At 35.7% G+C, this 15,098-nt stretch overlaps 1 protein-coding gene across 2 annotated transcripts in view; it reads left to right on the forward strand.

Annotated features, from left to right (window-relative positions):
* The window catches only part of LOC143247373 (uncharacterized), a 119,279-nt gene that overhangs the window by 39,337 nt on the left and 64,844 nt on the right, over window positions 1-15,098 (forward strand). For both annotated transcript variants that reach the window (XM_076495353.1, XM_076495354.1), the window contains exon 3: window positions 14,850-14,930. In XM_076495353.1, coding sequence (XP_076351468.1) covers window positions 14,850-14,930 — 81 coding nt within the window. The remainder of the gene's footprint in view (window positions 1-14,849; window positions 14,931-15,098) is intronic.

Raw genomic sequence — 15,098 nt, forward strand, 5'->3', positions numbered from 1 at the left:
ATTATTCCTCTGGCATACTTGAAATTCATAATGAAAAGACATTAATTTACTGAAGCTTTTTAACACAGATATGATGGAGTATAGATTAAAATTAACTTGCCAAAAATTAACGAATGACAAGATGGCGGTACTTAACAGTACTTAATTTTGAATAATTAAATAACAGAATGATGACTCTCTCATACATTTGTTATCGTGAAAACATAAACATGTAAAGTTGAATATATATTTTTCTCAATTGCGGCTTTGCAGTTGCTCAGAGGTAAGCCTGAGGGCTTAACTCGATAAGATTCAGAATTCAATATTGGTAGCAGGCACAGCACAGATATCTCATTGTACACCTATGTGCTAGAAAACAACAACGCTGAGTACATAAAATTTGAAATGACGTAATTCAATTTGTCAAATTTGGTAAAAAAATTCTAGATTTAAGTGACTTAAGCAGTTGTTTCTTTCCGTATGAAAATTCTTTCTGAATTTGATTTTCAAATAAAAATTATCATATCACTTACTATTCAATTTATCTAATTTGGTAAAAAAATCCAGATTTAAGTGATTTAAACAGTTGTTTCTTTCCGTATGGAAATTCTTTCTGAATTTGATTTTCAAATAAAAATTATCATATCACTTACCGTTCAGTATACAAGTAGTGTTAGTATTACACACTTCGGTAATTTGTTTTAATTTATGTTCAGGTTGACGGATTAAAATAAACTGAGAATTGAAAAGCAATAAACAAACAAACAAACAATATCATGAACTAAAAATCAGGTTTAATGTTTTTGCAGTGAAGTAAAATTTTTGAATTTTGTGGAACAACAAATCCGGTGATATTTTGTCTCGTTTTCACCACTTATGAATTTTGATATAAAAAAGTCGAAAAATGTTAATCCTTCTTCTACGCCTTTAATTCTTAGAAATATTAATCAGCACATGGGATATTTGTTTACAAAGTACAGGTTTAAGTCTATAGAACTTGAATGACTTCTTTCTCCACGCATCCATTTTCCTAAAACATAAGCATCAGTTGCTCCATCTAGTGGTAGGTTGACTGTTTATATTAACAGAGCTTGTTCGTACTGAAATCATTAACATCATCCTACACTCTTCTCTATCAGAAGGATCAAATTTTGCAAAACATTGAGTATTTTTGTATTTTTGCCTGATATAATAATCATTGTAAAGAACTAACCGAGAAACGAATAATAATAACTGTTTTCTATGTAAAATACACAGGGTCTTCAGTATTTATTAATAGGCTTAGCTGCAGCATTGGCTAAATTTTAGGCTCGGCATGGCCAGTTGGTTAGGGCGCTGAACTCGTGATCTGAGGGTCGCGGGTTCGAATACCTATTCTACCAAACATTCTCGCCCTTTTAGTCGTGGGAGCGTTACAATATGACGGTCAATCGTTCCATGCGTTGGTAAAACGGTATACTAAGTCTTACACTGCTAAATTAGGGATGGCTAGCGCAGATAGCCCTCATGTAGCTTTGCGTAAAATTCAAAACCCAAACAAACAGACTAATTTTTGTTTACTGACACTTAGGCACTCCACTCGTAATTTGCGTATAGCAGGCTCGAATCTCTTCAGTGGACATATTCACCCTTTCAGTCATAGGAGCTTTATATAATGTGACACACTCTACGATTAAAATAGCGCAAGAGTTTGCAGTGGGTAGTTTAGAATAGCTGCCTTCTCTCTAGTCTATTACTTGTAAATTATATACGGCCAGTGTTGATAGCCCTCGAGTAGCATTGAGAGAAATTAAAATGCAACAAAACAACAAATTCCTACTTAAATTTTTCTTATTTGACTCATATGCTGTTATTGACCCTGCAACCAACAGTCATGGACGTATAAGCAGTTTGACGCATAAATAGTTTCAAATTCCCGCAGTGGTTAATGACCGTATGGTATTTTGAATAGATAAAAGAAAACGAGTTTCGACGCGCTTTTCACAATGAATATAAATAATGATATGTGATAAAATTCATGTGAATTAGGTAAACATTGTATTTCAAAATGGGCATCCGTTGTGTTTGTATGGTTGGTTTCATCTCACCATGGATAATTGAGCCCCGGAGTGTAGTTATATGTCTCTGAATCTCACCATTGTCTCACCTGGGGGTATCAATTTCAATTTTCTTAATTTCAATGAATTTTAATAAATTCTTGGTTTTTTTAATGTTAATCGTTATTTATTGCAATTTTATAAACTATCATTCAGTTTTACCGTCATAAAGGGTGTTTACAACTAAGTGAGGTTGAACTTTATTGAAGTGTTACAATATTGTAGTACTATTGTAATAGGCCCTCACTGAACTGATGGAATGAAGTATTAGCTGTTAAAAAGGGAAATTCAACCGAAACAACCAGGACGCTCGCTGTTATTGCTTATATATGTGGTATACATTATCGGAAGTTACTTATGCTGACATATTTTGATGTGCCATTCGAGTACCCTTGTATATACATTGAAGGATTTGTGTGAATTTGATTGAAAACGTGACTAAATTAATTTACAAACTGATTGTCCTAACATTCTAAAGATTATCGACTCTGATTTACTCGATTGTGCTCATGCAAAATTTGTAGACAATGGAATTATCTAGAAAGTACCTGAACACTGACAGATAATTCTATAGTTTTCAGCATGTAAAAGGTTTCTTTCTTCTGTGCATTTGCATGTTCTAACTCGTTCCTTTTTAGTTTTATTTTTAAGAAGCTCAGTCAGTTTCCTATTCTACTCTGGCTACCAGACTCTTGCGTATCTTGTATACTACACTCTTTACTTTCCTTTCTTTTCTTTTTCATAATGTTAGGGCTGAGGGTTCGAATCCCCGTCACACCAAAGTTGCTCGCCATTTCAGTCGAGGGGGTGTTGTAATGTTTCGATCAATCTCACTATTCGTTGGTAAAAGAGTAGCCCAAGAGTTGGCGGTGAGTGGTGATGACTAGCTGCCTTCCCTCTAGTCTTACACTGCAAAATTAGGGACGGCTAGCATAGACAGCCCTCGTGTAGCTTTGCGCGAAATTCAAAGCAAACAAACAAACCAAACCTTTCTTTCTCTTAAGCCTTTAACATTAAGAACAACATTTTTCTTTCATTTTCAACAAATCATGAAACACTATGCATATAGGTTTTGTATATTTTTTTTATCTTTAATTGTTTTTATAAAACTACAGGATGTCGTGCTATGTTGAATGGACGTGTAGCAGCTCAAAAATCGCTGTTAATAAAAAGTAACCAAAACAAGAAAAGAAAGATCAACAACAATTTGTCTATTATGGGAAAGGAAAGTGTTGTCTTGTAAATCATCTACAACACACCACGACATATGAATTTCATAAACAAGAAATAAAAATATTTGTTGCTCTTAATTTTGATTTTATTTATTCTTGAAACAAAACACTTTTGAAGACCCTGTGGAAGATTAAGGGATAACTAAAATAAAAAAACAACAACAACTATATTTCTTTACGTTTAATTGCTTAAATCGTTATCAGATGAAAACAGGTCATACCGAAATTTTCTACAAATTACAAAGTTTCGAAAGGAATATTGTGATTACAAACATTGTACATCCTTTGATGTACTTTTCCATTGTAGATCAAATCTGTTCTGAAGCTATATTTATGCATTGTTTCCCGACACTGCAGTTTTCAATGTTATATAAGTGGTAAGCCATAGAGCATATACACTACATGGCCAAAAGCATGTGGATACCCGACCATCACACCCATATGTGCTTATTGAACATGTCATTTCAAAACCATGGGTATTAATATGGAGTTGGTCCCCCCTTTAGTTCCTATAACAGCCTCCACTCTTTTGGAAAGGCTTTTCGCTAGATTTTGGATTATGGCTGTGGGGATTCGCTTCTATTCAGCCACAAGGACATTAGTGAGATCGGGCACTGATATCTCGAGAGAAGACCTGGCTCGCTGTCTGCATCCTAATTCATTCCAAAGGTGTTCGATGGGGTTGACGTAATGGCTCTGTGCAAGCCAATCATTTTCTTCCACACCAACCTCGGTAAACCATGTGTTTATGGACCTCGCTTTTTGCACGGGGGCATTGCCATGCTGAAATGAAAAAGGGCTTTCCTCAAACTGTTGCCACAAAGTTGGAAGTTCAAAATTCTCTAGATTGTCATTGTATGCTGTAGAATTTCCCTTCACTAGAACTAAAGATCCTAGCCATGAAAAACAGCCCCAGACCATTATTCCTCCTCCACAAAACTTTTCAGTTGGCACTATGTTTAGGCAGGTAGCGTTCTCCTGGCATCCGTCAAATCAAGATTCGTCTGTCAGACTGCCAAATAGTGAAGGGTGATTCATAACTCCAGAGAATGCGTTTCCACTGCTCCAGAGTCCAATCGCAGTGTGCTTTACACCACTCCAGCCGACGCTTGGCATTGCGCATGGTGATCTTAGGTTTGTGTGCGGTTGCTCGGTCATGGAACTCCATTTCATGAAGCTCCCGACAAACAGTTCTTGTGCTTAGTAATGAGTGTTGCAACTGTAGACAGACGACTGTTACGCGCTTCAGCACTCGGCAATCCGGTTCTGTGAGCTTGTGTGGCCTACCGCTTCGTGGCTGGGCAGTTGTTGCTCCTAGACATTTCCACTTCACAATAACAGAACTTACATTTGACTGGGACAGCTCTAGCAGGGCGGAAGTTTGACAAACTGACTTCTTGGAGAGGTGGCATCCTGTGACAGAGCCACGTTGAAAGTCATTGAGCTCTTCAGTACAACCCATTCTACTGCCAATGTTTGCTTATGGAGATTGCAGGACTGTATAATCGATTTTATGTACCTGTTAGCAATGGGTGTGGCTGAAATAGCCTAACCCACTTATTATAAATGGTGTCCGCATACTTTTGGCCATGTAGTATATCTTGACACAATGAACCTTACGGTAGCAGACGTACGAACACTAAACGGTACTTGTAGAATGTGAACAGTTTTCACACAACGAAAACTGATAACATATACATATTACATCTATAATGAGTATAATGTCAGCACTTATAAAACGAACACAAACATATAAAATACTTTATGAATGAACGTGATGTCTGAGCTTTTAGCACATACAAAGCACTGACTTGATACACTGTGCGAGAATATTACTTCTGCAATAAGTAGAAAAGTAGTTCTTCAAAAGTTTCACGCGAAACCTTATGGGTTAGTTCTTAGTGTCAAGGTGTTTTGTGTTTGTTTTGTTAGGATAGATTTTGAAGGGAAGTACCGGTTAACACTAGAGGTTTTGTTGGATTCTATGCCACTTTTATAAAATGAATACCTAATAACGATTATAAAATGATTCTTGATAAAACGCATTCAGAAATAATATGAAAATAGGCCAACAGTAATATTAAAGGTATCTCTCGTTAGTGGTATAATTATATTTTTCAACTACGTTTATTAGTACGCATTTAGCGCATTGATATATGCAGATACAATTGAATATCTTAAGTTGGTAATATGAATGCGACTAGTTCATGTGTGTGACTAGTTTGGCTGTAAAGAACTTAGATGCGTTCAATAAATTATTATCTCGATATGTTAGTCTCTTATGGTCGTTATACGTCACTGTTAATCAGGTGCGAATATTACATAACTGACGTTTGGTTGTGTCAGTTTAAGGATTAGAATATATTCTGCATTGTTTCATGTTTATCTTATACGCTCGATAAATTGTATGTATACCAAGTGGCAGTTACAATGTTGCTAAGCCTTAATATTAATGCAATATCGTATATATATAAATATAGCCGTCAAAGCAGTTTCCCTAAATCAGTCCGTGTTGAATACAAATTACATGTAGGTACACTAGTGCAAAGACCTTTAGCTCTTGAAATGATCACGTGCTCGCGTGAATAAACACAAATACATAGAGACGAACTTTGTCATATGTTACAAGATGTTCGATTTTCAGAGCGTGCGCTTGAAACGAACGGAATGGGTGAGTAGAAATACTTGTACGGACAAAGAAGATGGGAAGCAAAAGCATTTCGATATTGACGAGCAGTTGGCCATTGGAAACACCTGCTGCAGTAGAATGCTTTAGGCTGTATTAAAGTCCTCGCAAATGGCTTTGCCGTTTTCAGATTTAAGCTCGCGTATAACTCGAACAAAAACTTAGCGATAACAAAAACTGTTACCACTGCGTTAGCTTAGGTTATCTATCGACGTGGAAATAAAACAAGAATAGTTACTTTTAATGATAGATTATCAGCCTTCTTGTTTAGGACTACGTGTATCTTGAAATTTAAATCTGTTTTTTGGAAAGAGGTTGAAAAGGGTTTTCATCTTTCAGCTCCTTTGTCTATAATCGTTCGTACTTTACTTTTTCTGCAACAGATGTTAGTATTTTGGACAAATCTTGCCATTTACATTTGCCGAATCTGTCAGCTAATCTTGTCTTCTTCATATTCAACTGAGTCCATGCTCTCTGTTGATAGCAATTAGATTTAATAATTTATTTCTTAGAAGTAGAAGATACGAGGTTCTTAATTTTACGATGGCGTGAATTACGAAGTTATATTTTTCGCGTGGGGGAGAAAAATTATTTTTTTAATCCATATAATAGAACAACATGACGAAAGTAACCGTTCTCTGAAAATAAAAAACAAAGGACCCTCCTCTTTGTATCTTATGAAATATGAAGAAAAGTAAAAAATTAATAATAAAAAAAGATTAGAGAGTAAAATGTTTCTGTACGCGATTTAACAAAAATATATTTGATTTATTTCTTGACGTTTTGTGACTTTTTGATGCACTACCCTCTCAGGCTGGATGTTTATGAAATTTTCAAGTAAAATGGAATATTTCAAGTGCCTCCAGTTCAGTAAACCTAATACTCTTGCATTACATAATACTTAAGTATGAATAACAACATAATAAGAAAAACATCAACTGAGGTCTGGCATGGCCAGGTGGTTAACGCACTCGACTCCTAATCCGAGGGTTGCAGGTTCAAATCTCCTTCACACCCCACACAAGTTCCCCTTTTAGCCATGAAGGCGTCGTAATGTGACGGTCAATCCCACTATTCATCGGTAAAAGAGTAGCCCAAGAGTTGGCCGTGGGTTGTGGTGACTAACGGCCTTTCCTCTAGTCTTACACTGCTAAATTAGGGACGGCTAACGCAGATAGTCCTCGTGTAGCTTTGCGCGAAATTCAAAACCAACCAGGTACCAGTTGTTTGTCTTTCTTGGAGATTCAGGAAAACTGCCAATTTTAATTTCAGAGATTTATTAGGAAACGTTTTGAAATTCTTTGACGTATCAAAAACAGATCAGTCATAAAAGGTATGAAGAAAAACAGTCAAACGTTCCTACCGAATTGCACTCATTAAAGGTATTTAATAATTATAAGCATACATTTTAATTTTGATGATAAGTAGTAACTGACCAATACATTCTGAGTATTACTATGCTTTTCGTACAAGTTTATGATAATTATCCAGGGTGGAATGCAAAATTTAGTGCTGTGTGTGTGCTTGTACTGTTATTAATTCTATTTCTGTTATTTACAGAATATACGGATAACAAGGGATCATTTGTTAAACATTAGACAGAGCTGTGCTCTTAAATTTCACACAAGTTTGGTTAGTTTGTTGATTTTTACAAGAGCTAGTCGAAGGCGATCTGCGCAAGCCGTTCCTAATTTAGGAGTGAAAGATTAGAGGGAAAGAATCTAGTTAACACTACCCACTGCCCACTCTTGGCCAACTCTTTTACGAACAAATAGTGATATTGACCATCACATTATATCGTTCTCTGAGCTGAAAAGGTGAATATTTTCGATAAAGGGATGTAATCCTGCAACCCACAGATTGCTAGTCGAGCGCCATTTTTTTAACGTGTGTTCATACCTTTATTCATAACTTACTAGGACCACACTTGCCCAACATGCTCATATACAACGGGCGTGTATTCTAACGGGTTATTTTTCGGGTACAAACCCATCTTTTGGTAGCTAAAGGAACAATTAGAGAAAGGTAATTGTTTGTTTGTTTTTGAATTTTCGTGCAAAGCCACATGAAAGCTATCTGGTCTAGCTATCCCTAATTTAGCAGTGTAAGACTAGAGGGAAGGCAGTTAGTCATCACCACTCACTGCCAACTCTTGGGCTACTCCTCTTACCAACGAATAATAGGATACCCCGTCACATTATAACGCCCAAGGTGAAAAAGACAAACATGCTTGGTGTGATTAGGTTGGAAGGGTAATGGAGGAGCTTGGTCGGTACCTTTAGTTCTCCGTGAATAATGAGTGATTCGTTAACCGCGAAGAGAAAGGGGGCTATTTTATGATGGTTCTTATGAAGCACAACTTTCCCTATTTTTAATAAACTAAAGTGAACTTTAGATAAGTTTTAGTAAACCACATTAATACTTTAAAATATCAGAATTGTTGTTTAACACGTGGTATGGACTTTCTTTATTTTTATTCAAAGCAATTAGTGACTCTGGTTTCAAGTAACAAATACAGCAACATGTGAATACTGTAAAAGGAAAATTTCCGGTCAGAACTCTTTGTATTTATCATTTATCAACACGGTCATGTTTTGTTTCCTCAAGTTGAGATTGATACACTGAATTTAATACTTATTTATCTGCGTGTAATATCCATGCATAATAGAATCAACTTAAAGTATTGTTTGTTGACAACCAAAATAGAAAGATACAAAGTCATGATAAAAAAGTCATCAGATGTACGCCATCTCTCTCTCACACACACAAATTGGAACAGCGGAAGTGTATTCTTCCTACTTTCAAATATTTTTCAAGCAGCAAATTGTATGAAATATTATTTATGAAACTCAGTTTCCGTTTAAATGAATTTCGAAGTTATTGTGGAAGTCTTGTGGTTTTTGCCAAATTAAAGACTAGCATGTGGTTCGAAACGGCTTTACACAGGTTTATACAGGTACAATCACATCTCGGCCTTACACAGGTTTATATAGGTACAATCACATCTCGGATTTACACAGGTTTATATAGGTACAATCACATCTCGGATTTACACAGGTTTATATAGGTACAATCACATCTCGGATTTACACAGGTTTATATAGGTACAACCAAACCGCTGCCTTACACAGGTTTATACAGGTACAATCACATCTCGGCCCTACACAGTTTTATATAGATACAACTACATCTCGGCCTTACACAGGTTTATACAGGTACAATCACATCTCGGCCCTACACAGTTTTATATAGATACAACTACATCTCGGCCTTACACAGGTTTATATAGGTACAATCACATCTCTGCCTTACACAGGTTTATATAGATACAACACATCTCAGCCTTACACAAGTTTACATAGATACAATCACATCTCGGCCTTACATAGGTTTATATAGGTACATCCAAATCTGAGCTTTACACAGGTTTTTATAATTACAGCCACACCTCGGCCTTACACAAGTTTTCATAGATACAACCACATCTCAGCCTTACACAGGTTTATATAGATACAACCACATCTCAGCCTTACACAGGTTTATACAGGTACAATCACATCTCGGCCTTACACAGGTTTATATAGATACAACACATTTCAGCCTTACACAGGTTTATATAGGTACAATCACATCTCAGCCTTACACAGGTTTATATTGATACAACCACACCTCAGCCTTACACAGGTTTATAGAGATACAACACACCTCGGCCTTACACAGGTTTATATAGGTGCAACACATCTTGGTTTTACACAGGTTTAAATAGATACAACATATCTCAGCCTTACACAGGTTTATATAAGTACAATCACATATCGGCCTTACACAGGTTTATATAAATACAACCACACCTCGGCCTTACACAGGTTTATATAGGTACAACCACATCTCAGCCTTACACAGGTTTATACAGGTACAATCACATCTCGGCCTTACACAGGTTTATATAGATACAACACATTTCAGCCTTACACAGGTTTATATAGGTACAATCACATCTCAGCCTTACACAGGTTTATATTGATACAACCACACCTCAGCCTTACACAGGTTTATAGAGATACAACACACCTCGGCCTTACACAGGTTTATATAGGTGCAACACATCTTGGTTTTACACAGGTTTAAATAGATACAACATATCTCAGCCTTACACAGGTTTATATAGGTACAACCACACCTCTGCCTTACACAGGTTTATATAATCACATATCAGGTTTATATTGCAACACATCTTGGTTTATATAGATACAACCACACATATCTCAGCCTTACACAGGTTTATATAGGTACAACCACACCTCTGCCTTACACAGCTTTATATAGGTACAATCACATCTCGGCCTTACACAGGTTTATATAGATACAACATATTTCGGCCTTACACAGGTTTATATAGATACAACATATTTCGGCTTTACACAGGTTTATATCGGTACAATCACATCTTGGTCTTAGTTATTTGTTGCTGATATTTTCTAGGCGACAACCTTTTATGATAATTCATAGAAATATTGCAGGCTATTAGTAAAGTGTTCATATATTTACTTACAGTATTTGAATGCTAATTAACTGACTGACATGTTTTGTCTTCCCCCTTCAGTAGCACAGTAGTTTGTATGCAGACTTATAACGCTATAAACTGGGTTCAGATGCTCCTGCTAGGCAGAGCACAGGTAGCCCATAGTGTGGCTTTGTGCTTAGCTTAATAAAAACCAGAACAACAAAACCATATTTCATTTGTGATCATCTGAACACGATATTGTACACGGCCTCTCAACGAGCTTAATATAAAACCGTGGTTTCGAGTAAATATTTATAATTAAAATGATATGACTTAACTTAAGCCTTAGCTTATATTGTAGCAAAGTAGAGGCTAGCGATAATTGTGTACAAAATAGTAAAATTAACTAAGACTATAATTTTAGTCATTTAGTTTGAACACCAACACGAGTTAAAATTAGAAACATCGTCACCATTGTGGACTACAAATACAAACAGAAATGTGTTGACTTGTGAATAATATTTGCGTTAAAGTTTAGATAATCCACAAACAAGTAACAAGCAAGTGACCTAAACGTCACAATGTATTGCGTACTACACGCCATATGCATTAATATTATTACACATAATAGATTACACATCTTTCTTTTATTTTCTGTAGTGTGATTAAGCTACGTTAAGCTTGTTTTACCTTTTTGAGATAATATCTCATTCAAGAAAATAGAGTTCTAATTAGAACTAGCCTTCAGAAGGAAGTGAAAGGACTGTAACGTCACTGCAAGAACGCTAACATGAAAAGCTATTTTCTAGCTCTAAGCTTCTACATTATAAACTTTTTCAAGACTTAAAAGTTGGATTATTACCCTTGCCTTAGATTATTTGGTTTTGAGATCGGGCTACCTCGTTGAGAACAGTTAATGTTGTTTGGACGTAGCTATTCCCTGGAGATCAATATACACTGTTATACACATGGATTTACGTGTATACAGTAACGTTTCAAGTTTGTGCTTCACAATCTATCCACGAAAACACAGGATGTTGGTGTGAAAGATCCACACTGGATGGTTAGTTAACCTTGAATTAAAGGTCTAAAGATGATAAGCCTACTACAATGCGCATCTAAATCTTACACCAAGAAATTTTCCACACCTAAAGCTAGTATTATACCTTACAATCTATTTTCCACAGCTAAAGCTGTATCAAACCTTCTAAACTATTTTCCACATCTAAAGCTATATTAAACCATCTAAGTTATTTCTTACATCTAACGTTATATTATACCCTACAATCTAGATTACACAGCTAAAGTTTGTTTGTTTGTTTTTAATTTCGCGCAAAGCTACTCGAGGGCTATCTGCGCTAGCCGTCCCTAATTTAGCAGTGTAAGACTAGAGGGAAGGCAGCTGGTCATCACCACCCACCGCCAACTCTTAAGCTACTCTTTTACCAACGAATAATGGGATTGACCGTCACATTATAACGCCCCCACGGCTGAAAGGGCGAGCATGTTTGGTGCGAACGAGATTCGAACACGCGACCCTCGGATTACTAGTCGAACGCCTTAACACAGCTAAAGCTATATCTACCTAAAAGCTATTTTCCACATCTAAAGCCATATTAAACAATCTAAGCTATTTTCCACACCTAAAGCTCTATTATACCCTACAATTTATTTTCCACAGCTAAAGCTATATCAATCCTAAAAGCTATTTTCCATATCTAAAGCCATATCAAACCATCTAAGATATTTTCCACACCTTAAGCTATATTATATCCTAGAATCTATTTTCCACAGTTAAAGTTATATCAACCCTCTAAGCTCTTTTCTACATATAAAGCACTTGGTTACCATAATCTTATTTGTCCGTTATCTGTTGATAAGCTTGTGAAAACATTCAAAATTACGAAATAACACCATGGAAATTATTTCATGTTCTCCAATTATCTAAAGTTTTCTGTTTCATTTCATCACATTTTATATCAGCTTTTAATATAATTTAAGGAGTGAATTGTATAAAGCATTGACAACAATTCAAATTATCTATATGATTTAAATATGTTATGCTGTGATACAATAACCACTGGTTGCATATTAAATTTAAAAATGTTGTTTCTAATATACTTCTTAAAGTTAACCTGATCAATACATTAAAGAAATGGTTCTAAGCTTTGTCTTACCTGAGGGTTATCCAAATACATTGTATCTTGTTTCTTGTGCAGCCACGTATAAGCTAGTGGTTAGCTTGCTACATTGTGAACCCGAGGGTCCAAGGTTCGCTTACCATTATCGCAAACATGCCGTTCGAACTTGTAGCCATTGGTGCTTTGAAAGAGTGACGATCAAATCCAATTGTTTTATAAGAGTGGCCCCAAAGTTTGTGTTGAGTGAGAAAGAACTAGCTGCCTTTCTTGTGGTATATGAATTTAAAACTAAAAAAGAGGCAACGAACCCTCGTATGGTTTTACGAATATTAGACACACATACAAATATATATGTCCATTTAGATATGGACATATATATTTATAATAGTTTTCATCCATCCATTGTATCGTTTGCGTACATAATTCGTCTGAGAAAGCATTGGAGAAAGGTTGTCATGGACAAAGACATTGTTAAGTGATTCTCTGAAAAGGACCCTCGATGGCATAACGATGTGTATGCGGACTTTATAACACTAGAAACCGGATTTTGATACCCGTGATGGGCAGAGCACAGATAGACCATTGTGTAACTTTTTTACTTAACTATAAACAAACATTTTCAATAACTACATATGTAAAATAAACTTTCAGTGTTAAACAATAGTTTTAGGAAAATATTTTCTCGTTTTGTCATCATTGTAAGCACGATACGTCATAATTTTAGATGAAGCCTCAGAGAAGAATTATTTTAAAATGAATTAGTGCTAACACCTATTTAAGTTCTCTTTTAACTCTGTTTCACTTCTTACGTCTTCTAAACACCCGTGTCAATAAATGTGAAATTGCTTTTAATAGATGTAGAGTCAACTGAGAAACTGTCTAATACTATAAACAATAAATTCCCATAAAATGCACATGATGACGTTAAATTACACCAGGGAGTTCTAATTAACTGTGTAATCACAGTCCTTAGCAAGAAATCAAACTAATTTGGAAAAGTTTGATTTGATTGTTGTCAAGCGCAATGATACGTGGTGGGTTAAATATGCTCAGACCATCTTGGGTATTTAAACCCAATTTTTAGGGTGGTAATACTGTATATTTATAGCAATTTGAAATGAATTCAGTCTAATTTTACACATTAGTTTGGAAAACAAAACAAAATAAAAATTTAAACACGACGAAAGTTTTCCTTGTTTCATGGTAAAATTTTCAACACACAATCCTATGTAATTAACTATTTATTATCAGCTATTTGTTTGTTTTTGAATTTCGCGCAAAGCTACTCAGGGGCTATCTACCTCTAGGTTAGCAGTGTAAGACTAGAGGGCAACTCTTGGGGCTACTCTTTTACCAACGAATAGTGGGATTGACCGTAACATTATAACCTCCCCATGGCTGAAATGGCAAGCATGTTTAGTGCGACGGGGATTTGAACCCGCGATCCTCGGATTACCAGTCGAACGCCTTAACCCACCTGGTCATGCGAAAAGCTTCTGCATTTAACGCTTTTGTTAATTTTAATGCTAGTAAATATGAACTTAATCTGTGTGATATAATGCTTGACGATTTAAGCCTCTCTCGTTAAGTGAGATCTCCATTTTCAGTCTGTACTAATTTGATTAATTAAGCACCTGATGAAATATAAGCACCGTGGGTAAATAGCAGAAATATGTACCAAACTAAATGCGTATATGCAAGGATGGAATGGTCGAACTCACGTTAAGCCTACTTTATACTACTTAATTCGTTAGATTACTTGGTTTGCTGAACGCTCCGAGAATCTTCTGTTTAGAAATGTTAATAAGTCTAGAGCAACACGCGGACCTCCATCACTTAGTCTAACTGCTGCAGTGTGTTGCTGTTTCACAGTTCTAGAAGTTTGTCAGTGTAATCACGAATAAATGGCTCTTTGTTCAACTGTGGATAATTCAGTTGGTATTTCCTGATGTACTTTAAGCCTAAGGAAATGAGCTTAATCTAACTACACCCACCGTTTCGTTCACCCACTCCAGTCAAACTCGCATTGGAACATCTTGAATATATATCTGGTTAAAATGATCGGAAAATGAATAGCATTGGAAATGGAAAAAAATAGTATATATTTTTCATTTTTTTGTTAACAATATAATTTTATTTTACTGAAACTACTAATAAGCACACCTTTTCTGTGTAATAGGTTTTACATTTTCCGTTTCTTTTATATCCTAGGGTTCAAAAGAAGGAACTTCCGAAGAACACCTATTGATTCCACTAGAAGATTCGATGCAGATTCAAACTCAAAATAACAAGGTGAGTTCGTAGTGGGAGGACTGCCGTTTCTAAGCAACGCCTTATTGGTTTCTAAGGAGATGAATCTATTTTTGTTTTTTTCGATAACCACCCAGCTACGAATCTTATGAATATACTGGTAGATACTTGATTAATTAATGCAAATAATAACTACTTTGTTTGTTTCTA

Source organism: Tachypleus tridentatus, chromosome 3 (assembly GCF_004210375.1).
Source record: "Tachypleus tridentatus isolate NWPU-2018 chromosome 3, ASM421037v1, whole genome shotgun sequence".
Taxonomy (NCBI): Eukaryota; Metazoa; Arthropoda; class Merostomata; order Xiphosura; family Limulidae; genus Tachypleus; species Tachypleus tridentatus.